A 22,890-nucleotide genomic window follows, 5' to 3' on the forward strand; every position below is an offset into this window, starting at 1 on the left:
CATGTCTTTACATTGTATCTAACCCCGTGCTGTACCTGTCCTGGGAGTGTTTGATGGGGACAGTGTAGAGGTAACTTAACTCTGTATCTAGTGGGCAGCACGGTGGCCTAGTGGTTAGCACAACCGCCTCACGGCGCTGAGGTCCCAGGTTCGATCCCGGCTCTGGGTCACTGTCCGTGTGACAGTGTATTTGCACATTCTCCCCGTGTCTGCGTGGGTTTCGCCCCCACAACCCAAAAATGTGCAGAGTAGGTGGATTGGCCACGCTAAATTGCCCCTTAATTGGAAAACATAATTGGGTAATCTAAAATTTAAATAAATAAAAAAAAATTTTAAACTCTGTATCTAGCCCCATGCTGTACCTGTCTAACAGTAAGAAGTCTTACAACATCAGGTTAAAGTCTAACAGGTTTGTTTCTCACTCTGTCCCTCAATGATTCCAGCAGCTTACCTGCTGCAGGTTCTCTCATCTCTGGAGCAGATTCCGCGCAGTGGCTGGGAACATTTTCATAGCTACCCTGCTTTGCTCCAGACTCCGTTTCAACATCATCATAAACCTCTTCAAAAGAAATTAGAGTGAGGTCAGTCTCCTTCTCAAATTCAGTAACCTTTAGCTTACATATGAACACTAAAGTCGGTAAAGTTGTGGACAGTGCAGAAGGATGTTACAAGTTACAGAGGGACATAGATAAGCTGCAGAGCTGGGCTGACAGGTGGCAAATGGAGTTTAATGCAGAATAGTGTGAGGTGATTCATTTTGGAAGGAATAATAGGAAGACAGAGTACTGGGCTAATGGTAAGATTCTTGGTAGTGTGGACGAGCAGAGAGATCTCGGTGTCCATGTCCATAGATCCCTAATATTGCCACCCAGTTGAGAGGGTTGTTAAGAAGGCGTATGGTGTGTTAGCTTTTATTGGTAGAGGAATTGAGTTTCGGAGACATGAGGTCATGTTGCAGTCGTACAAAACTCTGGTGCGGCCGTATTTGGAGTATTGCGTGCAGTTCTGGTCGCCGCATTATACGAAGGATGTGGAAGCATTGGAAAGGGTACAGAGGAGATTTACAAGGATGTTGCCTGGTATGGAGGGAAGATCTCACGAGGAAAGGCTGAAGGACTTGAAGCTGTTTTCGTTAGAGAGAAGAAGGTTAAGAGGTGACTTAATTGAGGCATACAAGATGATCAGAGGATTAGATAGGGTGGACATTGAGAGCCTTTTTCCTCGGATGGTGATGTCCAGCACGAGGGGACATAGCTTTAAATTGAGGGGAGATAGATATAGGACAGATGTCAGAGGTAGATTCTTTACTCAGAGAGTAGTAAGGGCGTGGTATGCCTTGCCTTCAACAGTAGCGGACTCGCCAACACTAAACGCATTCAAATGGTCATTGGATAGGCATATGGATGATAAGGAAAAAGTGCAGATGGGCTTTACAGGGGTTTCACAGGTTGGCGCAACATTGAGGGCCGAAGGGCCTGTACTGCGCTATAATGTTCTATGTTCTATGTTCTAAAATGGGTAAATTGATATTTTTTTACATTCAGGAGAAGACGAGTCGGAAGAGTCATTTGATGTTTATTGGGGGCCGAGATGTAAAAGGGAAAAGGATATTTGGGGAAGGGATGTTGAACCAAGCTGTGTGTTGCTGTGGTGGTTGGGGGAAGCTCTGAAGTTTGATGGGGACAGTGTAGAGGGAGCCTTACTTTATATCTAACCCCGTGCTGTTCCTGTCCTGGGAGTGTTTGATGGGGACAGTGTAAAGGGAGCTTTGCTTTATATCTAACCCCGTGCTGTTCCTGTCCTGGGAGTGTTTGATGGGGACAGTGTAGAGGGAGCTTCCTCTGTATCTGACCCCTTGCTGGGTTTGTCCTGGGATTGTTTACTGGGGATCGTGTAGAGGGTGCTTTATTCTGCATCTAACCCCATGATATACCTGTCCTGGGAGTGTTTGATGCGGACAGCGTAGAGGGAGCTTTACTCTTTATCTAAACCTGTGCTGTACCTGTCCTGGGAGTGTTTCATGGGACAGTGCAGACAAATCTTTACTCTGTGTCTAACACCGTGCTGTACCTGTGCTGGGAGTGTTTGATGGGGACAGTGTAGAGGGTGCTTTACTCTGTATCTAACCCCGTGCTGTACCTGTGCTGGGAGTGTTTGATGGGGACAGTGTAGAGGGAGCTTTACTCTTTATCTAAACCGTGCTGTACCTGGACTGGGAGTGTTTGATGGGGACAGTGTAGAGGGAGATTGACTCTGTATCTAGCCCCATGCTGTACCTGTCTAACAGTAAGAAGTCTTACAACATCAGGTTAAAGTCCAATAGGTTTGTTTCGAATCACTAGCTTTTGTGGCGCAGCTCCTTCCTCACATCCAAAGCCTCTCAGGATGAGGCCAGTTAAATATTTCAGTGAGTTACGCACTCTGTCCCTCAATGATACAGTGATTCTAGCAGCTTACCTGCTGCAGGTTCTCTCATCTCTGGAGCAGGTCCTGCGCAGTGGCTTGGAACATTTTCATAGCTACCCTGCTTTGCTCCAGACTCCGTTTCAACATCATCATAAACCCCTTCAAAAGAAATTGGAGCAAGCTCAGTCTCCTTCTCAAATTCAGTAACCTTTAGCTTCCATATGAACACGTGAAATAAGAACATGAGTAAGACCACTCTGCCCCTCGAGCTGTGCTCTCCCATTCCATAAGATCATTAGCTGATCTGATTGTGACCTGGACGTCACGTTCCAGCTGACCCCCCGATTACCTTTCACCCCTGCCGTTGATCAAGAATCTAACCAGCTCTTCCTCGAAAATATTCAAAGATTCTGCTTCCACCGACTTTTGGAGAAGAAAGTTCCAGAAACCCACGTCTCTCAGGTAGAAAAGATTTCTCTTCATTCCATCTGAAATGGGTGACCCTTATTTTTAAACAGTGGTCCGGAATTCACGATTCTCCCACAAGAGGTAACATGCTCTGCACATCCATCCTGTCAATACCCCTCAGGATCACCAATGTTCCGATCAGGTCAGTGTGCATGTGTGAGCACACGTTTGTGCATGTTTGTCATTCGAGTTTTTACAGCACCAAAAGAGGCCCTTTGGCCCATCGTGTCCATGCTGGCCATCAAACACCGATCTATTCTAATCCCATTTTCCAGCACTTCCTCCATTCGCCTTGTATGCTATGGTGTTTCAGCTGTTCATCTAAATGCTCCTTAGATGTTGTTGGGGTTCCCGTCTCTTTCAGGCAGTGAGTTCCAGATTGCCACCACCCTCTGGGTTAAAAGCTTTTCCTCGCATCCCCTCTAATTCCCCCTTACCTTAAAACTATCACTCTGGTCATTGACCCCTCCGCTAAGGGGAAATGTTCCTTCCCTGCCAATGTATCGGTGCCCCTCATAATTTTATACAGCTGTATCAATGATGCGTGTGTGTGTGGTCAGCACCAGGATTAATTGAAGGAGACGGTTACTAGAGAAAGGTTGTCTGTGAGTTTTCCGAGATTCAAGGTTGTGATCTTCCGTGATTTACCCTAGGGGCAGCACGGTAGCATGGTGGTTAGCATAAATGCTTCACAGCTACAGGGTCCCAGGTTCGATTCCCGGCTGGGTCACTGTCTGTGCGGAGTCTGCACGTCCTCCCCGTGTGTGCGTGGGTTTCCTCCGGGTGCTCCGGTTTCATCCCACAGTCCAAAGATGTGCGGGTTAGGTGGATTGGCCATGCTAAATTGCCCGTAGTGTCCTAAAAAGTAAGGTTAAGGGACGGGTTGGGTTATGAGTATAGGGTGGATACGTGGGATTGAGTAGGGTGATCATTGCTCGGCACAACATCGAGGGCCGACGGGCCTGTTCTGTGCTGTTCTATGTAAGTTTAAATAGAACATAGAACAGTACAGCACAGAACAGGCCCTTCGGCCCTCGATGTTGTGCCGAACAATGATCACCCTACTTAAACCCACGTAACCCGTATACCCGTAACCCAACAATCCCCCCATTAACCTTACACTATGGGCAATTTAGCATGGCCAATCCACCTAACCCGCACATCTTTGGACTGTGGGAGGAAACCGGAGCACCCGGAGGAAACCCACGCACACACGGGGAGGACGTGCAGACTTCACACAGACAGTGACCCAGCCGGGAATCGAACCTGGGACCCTGGAGCTGTGAAGCATTGATGCTAACCACCATGCTACCGTGAGGCCCTAATGTCTAGGTTTGCGCATTCATAATGAGAGGGTCTGTTGTGTCTCAGGTACAAGTGAATATGTTGGATCCAAAATTTGAATTGTGAGATCGGCGGGGGAATTAGTTTGTCCAAAGGGAGATCAGAGGTACCGAGGAACATTTGCAATTATTGGTGTCCCGTGAGCAAACTAGGAAAGGTATATTCAATGTTATCATCCCGAGAGCAGAGGGAAAATTGTTGTCCCCTTGTTCAAGAAGGGGAGTAGAGATAACCCCGGTAACTATAGACCAGCGAGCCTTACTTCTGTTGTGGGAAAAGTCTTGGAAAGGTTTATAAGAGATAGGATGTATAATCATCTGGGAAGGAATAATTTGATTAGAGATAGACAACATGGTTTTGTGAAGGGTAGGTCGTGCCTCACAAACCTTATTGAGTTCTTCGAGAAGGTGACCAAACAGGTGGATGAGGGTAAAGCAGTTGATGTGGTGTATATGGATTTCAGCAAAGCGTTTGAAAAGGTTCCCCATGGTAGGCGATTGCAGAAAATACAGAGGCATGGGATTCAGGGTGATTTAGCAGTTTGGATCAGAAATTGGCTAGTTGATAGAAGACAAAGCGTGGTGGTTGATGGGAAATGTTGAGACCGGTGTCCAGTTACTAGTGGTGTACCATAAGGATCTGTTTTGGGGCTGCTGCTGTTTGTCATTTTTAATAAATGACCTCGAGGAGGGCGTAGAAGGATGGGTGAGTAAATTTGCAGATGACACTAAAGTCGGTGGAGTTGTGGACAGTGCAGAAGGATGTTACAAGTTACAGAGGGACATAGATAAGCTGGTCATTGGATAGGCATATGGACGATAAGGGAATAGTGCAGATGGGCTTTAGAGGGGTTTCACAGGTTGGCGCAACGTTGAGGGCCGAAGGGCCTGTACTGCGCTATAATGTTCTATGTTCTATATTCTAAAATGGGTAAATTGATATTTTTTTACATTCAGGAGAAGACGAGTCGGAAGAGTCATTTGATGTTTATTGGAAGCCGAGATGTAAAGGGGAAAAGGATATTTGGGGAAGGGATGTTGAACCAAGCTGTGTGTTGCTGTGGTGGTTGGGGGAAGCTCTGAAGTTTGATGGGGGCAGTGTAGCAGGAGCTTTTCTTTATATCTAACCCCGTGCTGTTCCTGTCCTGGGAGTGTTTGATGGGGACAGTGCAGAGAGAGCTTTACTCTGTATCTAACCCCGTGCTGTTCCTGTCCTGGGAGTGTTTGATGGGGACAGTGTAGAGGGAGCTTTACTTTATATCTAACCCCGTGCTGTTCCTGCCCTGGGAGTGTTTGATGGGGACAGTGTAGCAGGAGCTTTACTTTATGTCTAACCCCGTGCTGTTCCTGGCCTGGGAGTGTTTGATGGGGACAGTGCAGAGAGAGCTTTACTCTGTATCTAACCCCGTGCTGTACCTGTCCTGGGAGTGTTTGATGAGGACAGTGCAGAGGGAGCTTTACTCTGTATCTAACCCCGTGCTGTTCCTGTCCTGGGTGTGTTTGATGGGGACAGTGTAGAGGGAGCTTTACTCTGTATCTAACCCCGTGCTGTTCCTGTCCTGGGAGTGTTTGATGGGGACAGTGCAGAGAGAGCTTTACTCTGTATCTAACCCCGTGCTGTTCCTGTCCTGGGAGTGTTTGATGGGGAAAGTATAGAGGGAGCTTTACTTTATATCTAACCCCGTGCTGTTCCTGTCCTGGGAGTGTTTGATGGGGACAGGGTAGAGGAAACTTTACTCTTTATCTAACCCCGTGCTGTTCCTATCCTGGGAGTGTTTGATGGGGACAGTGTAGAGGGAGCCTTACTTTACATTTAACCCCGTGCTGTTCCTGTCCTGGGAGTGTTTGATGGGGACAGTGTAGAGGAAACTTTACTCTGTATCTAACCCCGTGCTGTTCCTATCCTGGAAGTGTTTGATGGGGACAGTGTAGATGGAGCTTTACTCTGTATCTAACCCCGTGCTGTACCTGTCCTGGGAGTGTTTGATGGGGACAGTGTAGAGGGAGCTTTACTCTGTATCTAACCCCGTGCTGTTCCTGTGATGGGAGTGTTTGATGGGGAGAGTGTAGAGGGAGCTTCCTCTGCATCTGACCCCTTGCTGGGTTTGTCCTGGGATTGTTTACTGGGGGCAGTATAGAGGGTGCTTTATTCTGCATCTAACCCCATGTTATACCTGTCCTGGGAGTGTTTGATGCGGACAGCATAGCGGGAGCTTTACTCTTTATCTAAACCTGTGCTGTCTGTGTCCTTGGAGTGTTTCATGGGACAGTGCAGACAAATCTTTACTCTGTATCTAACCCCGTGCTGTACCTGTGCTGGGAGTGTTTGATGGGGACAGCGTAGAGGGAGCTTTACTTTGTACCTAAACCGTGCTGTACCTGGACTGGGAGTGTTTGATGGGGCAGTGTAGAGGGAGATTGACTCTGTATCTAACCCCGTGCTGTACCTGTCTAACAGTAAGAAGTCTTACAACATCAGGTTAAAGTCCAATAGGTTTGTTTCGAATCACTAGCTTTTGTGGCGCAGCTCCTTCCTCACGTCCAAATCCTCTCAGGATGAGGCCAGTTAAATATTTCAGTGAGTTACGCACTCTGTCCCTCAACATGCAGTGATTCTAGCAGCTTACCTGCTGCAGGTTCTCTCATCTCTGGAGCAGATTCCGCGCAGTGGCTGGGAACATTTTCATAGCTACCCTGCTTTGCTCCAGACTCCGTTTCAACATCATCATAAACCCCTTCAAAAGAAATTGGAGCGAGCTCAGTCTCCTTCTCAAATTCAGTAACCTTTAGCTTACATATGAACACGTGAGATAGGAGCATGAGTAAGACCATTCTGCCCCTCGAGCCGTGCTCTCCCGTTCCATAAGATCATTAGTTGATCTGATTGTGACCTGGACGTCACGTTCCAGCTGACCCCCCGATTACCTTTCACCCCTGCCGTTGATCAAGAATCTAACCAGCTCTTCCTCGAAAATATTCAAAGATTCCGTGGGCAGCACGGTAGCATAGTGGTTAGCATCAATGCTTCACAGCTCCAGGGTCCCAGGTTCGATTCCCGGCTGGGTCACTGTCTGTGTGGAGTCTGCACGTTCTCCCCGTGTCTGCGTGGGTTTCCTCCGGGTGCTCTGGTTTCCTCCCACAGTCCAAAGATGTGCGGGTTAGGTGGATTGGCCATGCTAAATTGCCCGTAGTGTCCTAAAAAGTAAGGTTCAGGGGGAGTTGTTGGGTTACGGGTATAGGGTGGATACGTGAGTTTGAGTAGGGTGATCATTGCTCGGCACAACATCGAGGGCCGAAGGACCTGTTCTGTGCTGTACTGTTCTAAATTCTAAATTCTAAATTCTGGTTCCACCGCCTTTTGGGGAAGAAAGTTCCAGAAACCCACGTCTCTCAGGGAGAAAAGATTTCTCTTCATTCCATCTGAAATGGGTGACCCTTATTTTTAAACAATGGTCCGGAATTCACGATTCTCCCACAAGAGGAAACATGCTCTGCACATCCATCCTGTCAATACCCCTCAGGATCACCAATGTTCCGATCAGGTCAGTGTGCATGTGTGAGCACTCGTTTGTGCATGTTTGTCATTTGAGTTTTTACAGCACCAAAAGAGGCTGTGTCCTGTGTCCAAAAGCATCGTATCCATGCTGGCCATCAAACGCCGATCTATTCTAATCCCATTTTCTAGCACTTCCTCTATTTGCCTTGTATGCTATGGTGTTTCAGCTGTTCATCTAAATGCTCCTTAGATGTTGTTGGGGTTCCCGTCTCTACAACCCTTTCAGGCAGTGAGTTCTAGATTGCCACCACCCTCTGGGTTAAAAGCTTTTCCTCACATACCCTCTAATCCCCCGTACCTTAAATCTATCACTCCGGTCATTGACCCCCCCGCTAAGGGCAAATGTTCCTTCCCAGCCAATGTATTGGTGCCACTCATAATTTTATACAGCTGTATCAATGATGCGTGTGTGTGTGGTGGGCACCAGGATTAATTGAAGGAGACGGTTACTAGAGAAAGGTTGTCTGTGAGCTTTGCGAGATGTAAGTTTAAATGTCTAGGTTTGCGCATTCATAATGAGAGGGTCTGTTGTGTCTCAGGTACAAGTAAATATGTTGGATCCAAAATTTGAATTGTGAGATCGGCGGGGGAATTCGTTTGTCCAAAGGGAGTTCAGAGGTGCCGAGGAACATTTGCAATTAATGGTGTCTCGCGAGCAAACCAGGAAAGGTATATTCAATGTTATCGTCCCAAGAGCAGAGGGAAAATTGTTGTCCCCTTGTTCAAGAAGGGGAGTCGAGATAACCCCGGTAACTATAGACCAGTGAGCCTTACTTCTGTTGTGGGAAAAGTCTTGGAAAGATTTATAAGAGATAGAATGTATAATCATCTGGGAAGGAATAATTTGATTAGAGATAGACAACATGGTTTTGTGAAGGGTAGGTCGTGCCTCACAAACCTTATTGAGTTCTTCGAGAAGGTGACCAAACAGGTGGATGAGGGTAAAGCAGTTGATGTGGTGTATATGGATTTCAGCAAAGTGTTTGAAAAGGCTCCCTATGGCAGGCGATTGCAGAAAATACAGAGGCATGGGATTCAGGGTGATTTAGCAGTTTGGATCAGAAATTGGCTAGTTGATAGAAGACAAAGTGTGGTGGTTGATGGGAAATGTTGAGACCGGTGTCCAGTTACTAGTGGTGTTCCATAAGGATCTGTTTTGGGGCCGCTGCTGTTTGTCATTTTTAATAAATGACCTGGAGGAGGGCGTAGAAGATTGGGTAAGTAAATTTGCAGATGACACTAAAGTCGGTGGAGTTGTGGACAGTGCAGAAGGATGTTACAAGTTACAGAGGGACATAGATAAGCTGCAGAGCTGGGCTGACAGGTGGCAAATGGAGTTTAATGCAGAATAGTGTGAGGTGATTCACTTTGGAAGGAATAATAGGAAAACAGAGTACTGGGCTAATGGTAAGATTCTTGGTAGTGTGGACGAGCAGAGAGATCTCGGTGTCCATGTCCATAGATCCCTAAAAGTTGCCACCCAGTTGAGAGGGTTGTTAAGAAGGCATATGGTGTGTTAGCTTCTATTGGTAGAGGAATTGAGTTTCGGAGACATGAGGTCATGTTGCAGTCGTACAAAACTCTGGTGCGGCCGTATTTGAAGTATTGCATGCAGTTCTGCTCGCCGCATTATACAAAGTATGTGGAAGCATTGGAAAGGGTACAGAGGAGATTTACAAGGATGTTGCCTGGTATGGAGGGAAGATCTCACGAGGAAAGGCTGAAGGACTTGAAGCTGTTTTCGTTAGAGAGAAGAAGGTTAAGAGGTGACTTAATTGAGGCATACAAGATGATCAGAGGATTAGATAGGGTGGACATTGAGAGCCTTTTTCCTCGGATGGTGATGTCCAGTACGAGGGGACATAGCTTTAAATTGAGGGGAGATAGATATTGGACAGATGTCAGAGGTAGATTCTTTACTTAGAGAGTAGTAAGGGTGTGGTATGCCCTGCCTTCAACAGTAGTGGACTCGCCAACAATAAACGCATTCAAATGGTCACTGGATAGGCATATGGATGATAAGGGAATAGTGCAGATGGGCTTTAGAGGGGTTTCACAGGTTGGCGCAACTTTGAGGGTCGAAGGGCCTGTACTGCGCTATAATGTTCTATGTTCTATGTTCTAAAATGTGTAAATTGATACTTTTTTACATTCAGGAGAAGACGAGTCGGAAGGGTCATTTGATGTTTATTGGAAGCCGAGTGTAAAGGGGAAAAGGATATTTGGGGAAGGGATGTTGAACCAAGCTGTGTGTTGCTGTGGTGGTTGGGGGAAGCTCTGAAGTTTGATGGGGCCAGTGTAGCAGGAGATTTACTTTATATCTAACCCCGTGCTGTTCCTGTCCTGGGAGTGTTTGATGGGGACAGTGTAGAGGGAGCTTTACTTTATATCTAACCCCGTGCTGTTCCTGTCCTGGGAGTGTTTGATGGGGACAGTGTAGAGGAAACTTTACACTGTATCTAACCCCTTGCTGGGTCTGTTCTGGGAGTTGGATGGGGACAGTGTAGAGGGAGCTTTACTCTGTATCTAACCCCGTGCTGTACCTGTCCTGGGAGTGTTTGATGGGGACAGTGCAGAGGGAGCTTTACTCTGTATCTAACCCCGTGCTGTTCCTGTCCTGGGAGTGTTTGATGGGACAGTGCAGAGGGAGCTTTACTCTGTATCTAACCCCGTGCTGTTCCTGTCCTGGGAGTGTTTGATGGGGACAGTGTAGAGGGAGCTTTACACTGTATCTAACCCCGTGCTGTACCTGTCCTTGGAGTGTTGGATGGTGACAATATAGAGGGAGCTTTACTCTGTATCCAACCCCCTGTTATACCTGCCCTGGGAATGTTTGATGGGGACAGTGTAGAGGGAGCTTCACTCTGTATCTAACCCCCTGTTACCTGTCCTGGGAGTGTTTGATGGGGCCAGTGTAGAGGGAGCTTTACTCTGCACCTAACCCCGTGCTGTACCTGTCCTGGTCATGTCCGATGGGAACAGTGAAGAGGGAGCTTTACTCTGTATCTAAACCCGTGCTGTACCTGTCCTGGCAGTGTTTGATGGGGACAGTATGGAGGGACTCTACTTTGTATCTTACGCGTGCTGTGAGTGAATCAGTGAAATGAAAGGGATGAGACCAGGTGAATATTTCAGTGAGTTACGCACTCTGTCCCTGAATGATACAGTGATTCTAGCAGCTTACCTGCTGCAGGTTCTCTCATCTCTGGAGCAGGTCGTGTGCAGTGGCTGGGAACATTTTCATAGCTACCCTGCTTTGCTCCAGACTCCGTTTCAACATCATCATAAACTCCTTCAAAAGAAATTGCAACGAGGTCAGTCTCCGACTGAGATTTATAGCAGAGTGCCTACAGTGCAGAAGGAGGCCAATTTGCCCATTGTGTCTGCACCGACCTTTCGAATGACCTACCGATTTACACTCCCCTATCCACCCCGCCCTATCCCTGTAACCCCATAACCTAACCTGCACATACCTGGACACTAAGGGGCAATTTAGCATGGCGAATCCACCTTACCTTCACATCTTTGGACAGTGGGAGTAAACCCGAGCACCTGGAGGAAACCCACGCAGACACAGGGAGAACATGCAAACCCCACGCAGGCAGTGACCCACGGCCGGAATTGAATTTGGGTCCCTGGTGCTTTGAGGCAGCAGTGCTAACCACCGTGCCAACATGCCGCATTTATTCCCTCAGTTTTTCATAGACTTTACAATGCAGATGGAGGCCATTCGGCCCATCGAGTCTGCACCAGCTCCTGGAAAGAGCACCCTACCCAAGGTCAACACCTCTACCCTATCCCCATAACCCAGTAACCCCACCCAACACTAAGGGCAATTTTGGACACTAAGGGCAATTTATCATGGCCAATCCACCTAACCTGCTCGTCTTTGGACTGTGGGAGGAAACCGGAGCACCCGTAGGAAACCCACCCACACACGGGGAGGATGTGCAGACTCCGCACAGACAGTGACCCAAGCCAGCATCGAACCTGGGACCCTGGAGCTGTGAAGCAATTGTGCTATCCACAATGCTACCGTGCTGCCCTTAGAATGACACCGTACAGAAGGAGGCCATTTGTCCTATTGAGTCTGTAGCTGGGTCTGTGAAAGATCAATCCAATTAGTCCGCACACGGGCCCACCCTGCTCTTAACCCCCCAACATTCCGGCATACATTTCCTCTTTGAATATTTCTCCAATTTGCCCCTTTTGAAAGTTCCTATTGAACGGCTTCCACCGCCGTTTCAGGCAACAGCTGCCTGGTCACAACCATTCTCTGGGCTGTGTGGCCTTGAATAGATGGAAGGTTCCCATTACCCATTGCGATTTGCACTGACAGACATGTTCCCAAGGTGCAGTCAGATATATTCGCGGAGATAGCTCCAGTCTTCAGGAGCAAGGACTGGTTAATGTCACTCATTGGAAGAAGATTGTACTTTCGTCGTACATCTGGTCCCAGTCACATCACTAAAGACTGCAAATCACTGCCCAGCAACACCATCTGCTTAACTGACCAAGGCTCCTTAGGTTGCAGCTTCCAAACTCACAGTCACCACCATCTTGAAGGACGAGGGTAGCAGATATCTGGGAACCCCACCATCTGGAGGTTCCCCTCCAAGCCTCTCTCCATCCTGACTTGGAAATATATTGGCCGTTCCTTCACTGTCGCTGGGTCAAAATCCAGGAACTCCCTCCCTCACAGCGCTGTGGATGTACCTACACCACACGTACTGCAGCGATTCAAGGAGATGGCTCAGCCACCACCTTTTCAAGGGACACAGTTCCAGTCTGTATGTGACGTGTGGTCTAATCGATGGATATTCAGACCAGAACTGTGCACAGGCCTCCAAGTGTCATCTAACCGAGGGATATGGAGAACAGAACTGTGTACAGTGCTGCAAGTGTTGTCGAACCAGGGGATTTGGAGACAGGAACTGTGCACAGTGTTTAAAGTGTGGTCTAACCAGGAGATTTGGAGACAGGAACTATGCAAGGTATTTAATGTGTGATGCAACAGATTAGATTCAGTGGGGATTAGATTATGCTATGAGTTACGCATTGTTGAGACTCACGGTCATTCATTGTGCCTGTGCTTGCCACATCATCACAATATTTCTTTGCAGATTTGTAAATGGGGCTTTCTTGAATGAATGAGAAAAATATGGTATATAATCGGATCTAGGAGCGTGACACGGTGGCACAGTGGTTAACACTGCTGCCTCACAGCGTTGAGGACCCAGGTTCGATCCCGGCCCCGGGTCACTATCTGTGTGGAGTTTGCACATTGTCTCCCTGTTTGCGTAGGTCTCACCCTCACAATCCAAAGATGTGCATGGTAGGTGGATTGGCCACGCTACACTGTCTCCTAATTGGAAAAAAAAGAGTTGGGTACTTAACATTTTAAGAAATAATAATCAGATCTAGGCTTTCTCGCAAAGACAATACGCTTGCAGTCAATTCCTGAGACAGGCAGATGAATGAGATGTCCAGGGAGAACTGGACTCCCCGAGCAGCTATCATCCACACACAAGTCTTGGTTTGAGGCCAACACGCAGTAATTCCAGAGCAACAATGATAGGGATGTTCAACATGGCGCGTCGCCATAGGATGGTGTTAGGAAGCGGGGGAATCCCGCACACCCAGTTGGTGCACAGTGAACATCGAGTCACCTTTGCACCAACTGGGAGGAGGGGGATGGGATGCTTCAGGATAATACAGGGATAGGGGGAGCCAGCCTGAAATCCTCACCTGCCATCTTGTTCAAATCCTCACTCTCATCCACATCATCATAGTACTCCCCAACGCCACCTGCAGGGAGACAAGGACAGTATCTTGGGTCAGTTTGGACGTGGGATGCAGCGGATCACAGTCCTCCCCTGAACATGCCCCCGCACCACACCCACACACTCGCCACGTACAACACACCCACAAACAAACCCCTGACCTGCCTCACCTCCCATCACCTTCAGCTCAATGTCTCCGCCCATCTCGCCTTCCACATCGTCGTAATATTCCTTCTTTTCCAGAAGATCTCCTGCAGGGAACGTTGGGAAACAATATCACACTGGGGTTAACATGAATCCTTCTCCCACTCCCCAATACACCCCAGGTTGTGGCCTTGCAACCCCCTCATCCCCATGTAATTCCACCCCATCTCCCCTAATCCCCATGTAACTCCCTCCCATCTCCACTCACCACCTTGCAACTCACTCCAATCCCCCCCTAATCCCCATGTAACTGTCTCCCATCTCCACTCATCCTCATGTAACTCACTCCCACCTCACCTAATCCCCTATGGTTGTTCCTCTCAACAATAAGTTTACCGCTTTGGATACTGTTGGGGGGATTACCTAGCAGGGGTCGGCTGCAGTGATCGGATCTCTGGCACGAGGTCCAGCTCTGGGGCTCAGAAGGGAAAGGGGGAGATTAGGAGAGCACTAGTTATAGGGGACTCCATAGTTAGAGGTACAGATGGGCGGTTCTGTGGGCACGGGCGAGACTCTCGGATGGTCTGTTGCCTCCTGGGTGCCAGGGTCCATGACGTCTCGGATCGTGTCTTCAGGATCCTTAAGGGGGAGGGTGAGCAGCCAGAAGTCGTGGTGCACATTGGTACCAACGACGTAGGTAGGAAAAGGAGTGTGGATGTAATAAACGAGTGCAGGGAGTTAGGCTGGAAGTTCAAAGCCAGGACAGACAGAGTTCTCATCTCTGATTTGTTGCCGGTGCCACGTGATAGCGAGGCTAGGAATAGGGAGAGAGTGCTGTTGAACACGTGGCTGCAGGAATGGTGTAGGAGGGAGGGCTTCAGGTATTTGGATAATTGGAGCGCATTCTGGGGAAGGTGGGACTTGTACAAGCAGGACGGGTTGCATCTGAACCAGAGGGGCACCAATACCCTGGGAGGGAGGTTTTCTAGTAGTCTTCGGGAGGGTTTAAGCTAATTTGGCAGAAGAATGGGAACCGGATTTGTAGTCCAGCAACTAAGGAAGCCGATGTTCAGGACGCCAAAGCATGTAGTGAGGCAGTGGGGAAGGTTACACTGACAAAGGAGAGTACTTGCAGGCACGGAGATGGGTTGAAGTGTATATACTTCAACTCAAGAAGCATCAGGAATAAGGTGGGTGAACCTAAGGCACAAATCGGTACTTGGGACTACGATGTGGTGGCCATCACAGAAACTTGGATAGAGGAGGTGCAGAAATGGATGTTGGAGGTCCCTGGTTATTGATGTTTCAATAAGATTAGGGAGGGTGGTATAAGAGGTGGGGGGATGGCATTGTTAATTAGAGATAGTATAACAGCTGCAGAAAGGCAGTTCGAGGAGGATCTGCCTACTGAGATAGTATGGGTTGAAGTCAGAAATAGGAAAGGAGCAGTCACCTTGTTGGAAGTTTTCTACAGGCCCCCAAATAGCAGGAGAGAATTGTGGAGGAACAGATTGGGAAACAGATTTTGGAAAGGTGACGATGTCACAGGGTAGTAGTCATGGGTGACTTCAACTTCCCAAATATTGAGTGGAAACTCTTTAGATCAAATAGTTTGGATGGAGTGGTGTTTGTGCAGTGTGTCCAGGAAGCTTTTCTAACACAGTATGTAGATTGTCCGACCAGAGGGGAGGCCTTATTGGATTTGGTACTTGGTAATGAACCAGGCCAAGTGATAGATTTGTTAGTGGGGGAGCATTTTGGAGATAGTGCCCACAATTCTGTGACTTTCACTTTAGTAATGGAGAGGGATAGGTGCGTGCAACAGGGCAAGGTTTACAATTGGGGGAAGGGTAATTACAATGCTGTCAGACAAGAACTGAAGTGCATAAGTTGGGAACAAAGGCTGTCAGGGAAGGACACAATTGAAATGTGGAACTTGTTCAAGGAACAGATACTACATGTCCTTGATATGTATGTCCCTGTCAGGCAGGGAAGAGATGGTCGCGTGAGGGAACCATGGTTGACAAGAGAGGGTGAATTTCTTGTTAAGAGGAAGAAGGAGACTTATGTAAGGCTGAGGAAACAAGGTTCAGACAAGGTGCTGGAGGGATACAAGATAGCCAGGAGGGAACTGAAGAAAGGGATTAGGAGATCTAAGAGAGGGCATGAAAAATCTTTGGCTGGTAGGATCAAGGAAACCCCCAAGACCTTTTGCACATATGTGAGAAATATGAGAATGACTAGAGCGAGGGTAGGTCCGATCAAGGACAGCAGCGGGAGATTGTGTATTGAGTCTGAAGAGATAGGAGAGGTCTTAAACGAGTACTTTTCTTCAGTATTTACGAATGAGAGGGGTCATATTGTTGGAGAGGACAGTGTGAATCAGACTGGTAAGCTCGAGGAGATACTTGTTAGGAAGGAAGATGTGTTGGGCATTTTGAAAAACCTGAGGATAGACAAGTCCCCGGGCCTGACGGGATATATCCAAGGATTCTATGGGAAGTAAGAGATGAAATTGCAGAGCCGTTGGCAATGATCTTTTCGTCCTCACTGTCAACAGGGGTGGTACCAGGGGATTGGAGAGTGGCGAATGTCGTGTCCCTGTTCAAAAAAGGAAATAAGGATAACCCTGGGAATTACAGGCCAGTTAGTCTTACTTTGGTGGTAGGCAAAGTAATGGAAAGGGTACTGAGGGATAGGATTTCTGAGCATCTGGAAAGACACTGCTTGATTGGGATAGTCAGCACGGATTTGTAAGTGGTAGGTCTTGCCTCACCAGTCTTATTGAATTCTTTGAGGAGGTGACCAAGCATGTGGATAAAGTTAAAGCAGTGGATGTAGTGTACATGGATTTTAGGAAGGCATTTGATAAGGTTCCCCATGGTAGGTTTATGCAGAAAGTAAGGAGGCATGGGATAGTGGGGAATTTGGCCAGTTGGATAACGAACTGGCTAACTAATAGAAGTCAGAGAGTGGTGGTGGATGGCAAATATTCAGCCTGGAGCCCAGTTCCCAGTGGCGTACCGCAGGGATCAGTTCTGGGTTCTCTGCTGTTTGTGATTTTCATTAATGACTTGGATGAGGGAGTTGAAGGGTGGGTCAGTAAATGTGCAGACGATACGAAGATTGGTGGAGTTGTGGATAGTGAGGAGGGCTGTTGTCGGCTGCAAAGAGACATAGATAGGATGCAGAGCTGGGCTGAGAAGTGGCAGATGGAGTTTAACCCTGAAATGTGTGAGTTTGTCCATTTTGGAAGGACAAATATGAATGCGGAATACAGGGTTAATGGTAGGGTTTCTGGCAATGTGGAGGAGGAGAGAGATCTTGGGGTCTATGTTCATAGATCTTTGAAAGTTGCCACTCAAGTGGATAGAGCTGTGCAGAAGGTTTATGGTGTGCTAGCGTTCATTAGCAGAGGGATTGAATTTAAGAGCCATGAGGTGATGATGCAGCTGTACAAAACCTTGGTAAGACCACATTTGGAGTACTGTGTGCAATTCTGGTTGCCTCATTTTAGGAAGGGTGTGGAAGCTTTGGAAAAGGTGCAAAGGAGATTTACCAGGATGTTGCCTGGAATGGAGAGTAGGTCATACGAGGAAAGGTTGAGGGTGCTAGGCCTTTTCTCATTAGAACGGAGAAGGATGAGGGGCGACTTGATGGAGGTTTATAAGATGATCAGGGAAATAGAGTAGACAGTCAGAGACCTTTTCCTTGGGTGGAACAAACCATTACAAGGGGACATAAATTTAAGGTGAATGGTGGAAGATATGGGGGGGATGTCAGAGGTAGGTTCTTTACCCAGAGAGTAGTGGGGGCATGGAATGCACTGCCTGTGGAAGTAGTTGAGTCGGAAACATTAGGGACATTCAAGCGGCTATTGGATAGGTACATGGATTAGGGTAGAATGCTGGGGTGTAGATTGATTTGTTCTTAATCTAGGACAAACGCTTGGCACAACATCGTGGGCCGAAGGGCCTGTTCTGTGCTGTATTTTCTATGTTCCATGTTCTAATTTCTAATCCCCATATAACTCCCCCATCTCACTAAACTCATGTAACTCCTCCCCTCTCCTGAAAACCCTTTATAACTCCCTCCCACCTACCTAAAGGTCATGCATCGTCCACCCAATTCGCTCATCCCCATGTATTTCCCTCAATTCTCACCTAAACCCCATCTAACTCTATCCCATCTCCCTTAATCCCAAAGTAACTCCCTCCCATCCCCCGATCCTCAGGTAGCTCACTCCCACCTCCCCTGATTCCCATGTAACTCACCCCCATCTACCTAAACGTAATGCTTCACCCACCCAATTTGCTCATCCCCATGGAACTACGTCCCATCTTCCCTAATCCTCACATAACTCCCACCCATCTCCCTAATCCCATTGTAACTCCCTCCCATCATCCAAATCCCCATGTATCTCCCCGACTTCCCTAATTACCATGTAATTCCCTCCCATCTGTGCGAATCCCCATGTAACTCCCTCCCATTTCCCCTCATCCCCAAGTAACACCCTCCCATCTCACTAATCCCCATGTAACTACCTCCCACCTCCCTAATCTATATATAACGCCCTCCCATCTCTGTCATTGCCATGTAACTCCCTCCCATCTCCGTCATCCCATGTAACTCCCTCCCATCTCCGTCATTGCCATGTAACATCCCCACGTTCATGAAACCCTATGTAACTCCCTCCCATCCCACTATTTCACATGTAGCTTCCATCATCTCACTCATCCCCATATAGCTCTCTCGCATCTCCTTAACCTATGTAACTCCCGCCTTCTCCATCATCACCATGTAACTCTTTCCCAGCTCCTTAGCCCCATGCAACTCCCTCCCACCTCCATCATCCAGTTGTAAATTCCCATGGAAATAACCTCTCCATCTCCCTGACCCGCTTGTAAATCCCTCCCATCATCATTAATCCTGATGTAACTCCCTATCATCTTCCTTAATCCCCATGTAACTCCCTCCCACTTCCATAATCCCCACTTAACTCCCTCCCATCTAATTCCCATGTAACACCCTTAAATCACCCTAATCCATGTAAATCCCACCCAGCACCTTAATTTCCATATAATTCCCTCGCATCTCACCCAACCCTGATGTAACTCCCTTCAATCTCTATAATCCCATGTAACTCCGTCCACCACCTTCATCCCCATGTAACACTCTCCCATTTCTCCTAATTCCCATGTAACACCCTGACCTCTCCCTAATCCTCATAGAACACACTCCGATCACTCCTACTCCCCATGTAACTCCCTTCCATCTGATCTAATCCCCATGGAGTACCCTCCCATCACTCCTACTCTCCACATAACTTCCTCTGATCTCCCGAATCCCCATGTGTAACTCCCTCTGATCTCCCTAATCCCCATGTAATTCCCTCCGATCCCCCTAATCCCCATGTAACTCTCTCCCATCTCCCCTCATCAGTATATAAATACCTCGCATGTCTCCACGTTCCATTGGAACGTGCTCACATCCCCCCTTATCCCCCTGTAGCACCCTTCCATCCCCCTTTATCCCCAAGTAACTCCCTTCGGTCTCCCTAATCCTCATATAACTCTCTTGCATTTCCCCAATCCCGATGTAACTCTGTCCCATTTCCGTCACCACCATATAACACCTTCCCATCTTCCAAACCCCATTTAACTCCCTGCCTTCTCCATCATCCCATTATAAATTTCCATGGAGATCACACTCCCACCTCCCTAATCCTATTGTAACTCACTCCCATCATCATTAATCCCTATGTAATTCTCTCCCCTCTCTCTAATCTCCATATAATATACTGGCATCTCAGATAATCCCTCCCATTATCCTTAATCCCCTTGTAACTCCCTTCAATGTTCATAATCCCCATGTAACTCCCTCCCATCTCCCTAATCCCCATGTAATACTATCCCAACTCCGCTAATCCTCATGAAACTGTCTCCCATCTCACTCATCCCAAGTAACTCCCTCTCATCTCCATTTATCCCCATATAACTCCCTCGGATCTCCTTACACCCGATATAACACCCTCCCATCTGCCTCATCCCCATGTAACTCCTTCCCATCTACCCTCATCACAATGTAACTCACTCCCATCCCCCCTAATCCCCATGTAGCTCCCTCCCATCTCTTTCATCCCCATGTAAATCCCTTCAATATTTGTTACTCCCAATTTAACTCCATCCCCTCACCATCATCCCCGTGTAACTCCCTCCCTTCTCCCTAATCCCCTTGTAGTCCCTCCCATTATCCTTAATCCCTGTGCAACTCCCCTCCATGTCACTTTAGCAATAACGTAAATCCAATGCATCAAAAATAATCCAATGTAACTCCCTCCTCGAACCCCTTATCCCCATGTAACTGCCTCTATGACCCCCTCATCCCCATGTAAATCCCTCCTGTCATCCCTTATCCCCATGTAACTCCCTCTATCGCCCCTTATCCCCATGTAACCCCCTCTATGTCCCCCTCATCCCCATGTAACTCCCTCCTGTCACCCTTTATCCCCATGTAACTCCCTCTATCGCCCCTTATCCCCATGTAACTCCCTCTATCGTCCCTTATCCCTATGTAACTCCCTCTATCGCTCCTTATCCCAATGTAACTCCCTCTATCGCCCTTTATCCCCATGTAACTCCATCTATGTCCCCCTCATCCCCATGTAACTCCCTCCATCGCCCCATTTCCCCATGTAACTCCCTCTATCGCCCCTTATCCCAATGTAACTCCCTCTATCGTCCCTTATCCCAATGTAACTCCCTCTATCGCCCCTTATCCCAATGTAACTCCCTCTATCGCCCCTTATCCCCATGTAACTCCCTCTATTGCCCCTTATTCCAATGTAACTCCCTCTATCACTCCTTATCCCAATGTAACTCCCTCTATCGCCCCTTATCCCAATGTAACTCCCTCTATCGCCCCTTATCTCCATGTAACTCCCTCTATGTCCCCCTCATCCCCATGTAACTCCCTCTATCACCCCTTATCCCCATGTAACTCCCTCTATCGCCCCTTATCCCCATGTAACCCCCTCTATGTCCCCCTCATTCCCATGTAACTCCCTCCTGTCACCCTTTATCCCCATGTAACTCCCTCTATCGCCCCTTATCCCCATGTAACTCCCTCTATCGCCCCTTATCCCTATGTAACTCCCTCTATCACTCCTTATCCCAATGTAACTCCCTCTATCGCCCTTTATCCCCATGTAACTCCATCTATGTCCCCCTCATCCCCATGTAACTCCCTCCATCGCCCCTTATCCCCATGTAACTCCCTCTATCGCCCCTTATCTCCATGTAACTCCCTCTATCGTCCCTTATCCCAATGTAACTCCCTCTATCGCCCCTTATCCCAATGTAACTCCCTCTATCGCCCCTTATCCCCATGTAACTCCCTCTATCGCCCCTTATTCCAATGTAACTCCCTCTATCACTCCTTATCCCAATGTAACTCCCTCTATCGCCCCTTATCTCCATGTAACTCCCTCTATGTCCCCCTCATCCCCATGTAACTCCCTCTATCACCCCTTCTCCCCATGTAACTCCCTCTATCGCCCCTTATCCCAATGTAACTCCCTCTATCACCCCTTCTCCCCATGTAACTCCCTCTATCGCCCCTTATCCCAATGTAACTCCCTCCTGTCACCCCTTATCCCCATGTACCTCCCTGTATCGCCCCTTATCCCCATGTAACTGCATCCCATCTCCCCTAAACCCCATGTAATTCCCTCCCCTCTCCTTAATCCACATGTAATCATCTCCAATCTCCCCTCATACCCATGTATCTCCCTCCCATCTCCCAAATCCCCATGTAACTCCTTCCCATGTCACCTTAACGATAATGTAAATCTATCGCATCAAAAATAATCCGCATGTAACTCCCTCCCATCTCCCTTTACCCCTCTCCCCTAATCCCTATGAAAATCCCGCCCATCGCAACTACTCCCCATGTAAATCCCTCTCATTTGCATATAACTTCCTACCGTCTCTCCTAATTCCCATATAACTCGCTGCCATCTCTCCTAACCCCCACGGACCTCCCTCCCATTTCCTCTCATGCCCATTTAGCTCCTCCCATTTTTCCTCATTCCAACTCCTTCCCTTCTCTTCTAATCCTCATGACAATTCCTTCCATCTCGGCTAATCCCCATCCAAATCCCTTCTATTTCCCTGAATCCACGTAACTCCCTCCCAACTCCCCAAACCTCCATGTAACCCAATCTCATCTCCCCTTATTCCCATGTAACTCCCTCCCATCTCCCTTAATCCCCATGGACGCACCTCCCATTTCCTCTCATATCCATCTCAACTCATCCCCATGTAACTCCCTCCCATCTCCCCAATCCCCATGTAACTCTCGCCGATCTCCCTAATCCCCAAATAACTCCATCCCATTACCCTCAAGCCCAAGCAATGCACTCCCATCTCCCCTAATTGTGGAGTCTGCACATTCTTGCCACATCTGCCTGGGTTTCCTCTGGGTGCTCCGGTTTCCTCCCACAAGTCCCAAAAGATATGGGGCGAAATTCTCCCCCCCCCCACGACGGGTGGGAGAATAGCGGGAGGGCCTTCCCGACTTTTTTGACGCCCTCCCGCTATTCTCCCCCCCCCCGCCGAAATCCCGACACGAATCGCTGCCGCCGTTTTTTTACGGCCGGCAGCGATTCACAGCTGTTAGAAGGGCCGAAGTCCCAGCCCTTTACGACCTTTTTACGAACGGCAAACACACCTGGTCCTGCCGTTCGTAAAAACGTCGTGACCACCTGGAAAAAAATAACCATGGCACCGATTGGCACGGCAGTACCACGGCCGTGCCAAGGGTGCCATGGGCCCGCGATCGGTGGGCACCGATCGCGGGCAGCGGGCCCGATGCCCGCGCACTATTTGTCCTTCCGCCGCCCCACAGTATCAATACGCAGGGCGGCTGAGGGGCAACCCGGACCGCGCATGCGCGGGTTTCGCGCAAAAACGCGATGACGTCACCCGCGCATGCGCGGGTGGAGTCTTCCCACCTGCGCATGCGCGGCTGACGTCATATGACGCGTCAGCCGGCGCTAAGTCCGACAAGCGGGCTTAACGATTTTCGTTAAACCCGACTTGTCGGAGCCTCCGACGTCGGGCTGCTAGCCCCGACGGGGGACCAGAATCGGTCCCCCGTCGGGAAGGGGCGCGATGCCGTAAAACCCGGG

The 22,890-nt window shown here is 48.4% G+C and overlaps 1 protein-coding gene across 1 annotated transcript in view; it reads right to left on the minus strand.

The window, feature by feature from the left end:
* The window catches only part of LOC119974255, a 107,550-nt gene that overhangs the window by 645 nt on the left and 84,015 nt on the right, over positions 1-22,890 (minus strand). The window contains exons 15-20 of the mRNA XM_038813024.1: positions 13,727-13,807; positions 13,522-13,581; positions 10,958-11,065; positions 6,845-6,952; positions 2,458-2,565; positions 452-559 (exon numbers count right to left, since the gene is read on the minus strand). Coding sequence (XP_038668952.1) covers positions 452-559; positions 2,458-2,565; positions 6,845-6,952; positions 10,958-11,065; positions 13,522-13,581; positions 13,727-13,807 — 573 coding nt within the window. The remainder of the gene's footprint in view (positions 1-451; positions 560-2,457; positions 2,566-6,844; positions 6,953-10,957; positions 11,066-13,521; positions 13,582-13,726; positions 13,808-22,890) is intronic.

Source organism: Scyliorhinus canicula, chromosome 12 (genome assembly GCF_902713615.1).
Source record: "Scyliorhinus canicula chromosome 12, sScyCan1.1, whole genome shotgun sequence".
In the NCBI taxonomy this organism is placed as follows: Eukaryota; Metazoa; Chordata; class Chondrichthyes; order Carcharhiniformes; family Scyliorhinidae; genus Scyliorhinus; species Scyliorhinus canicula.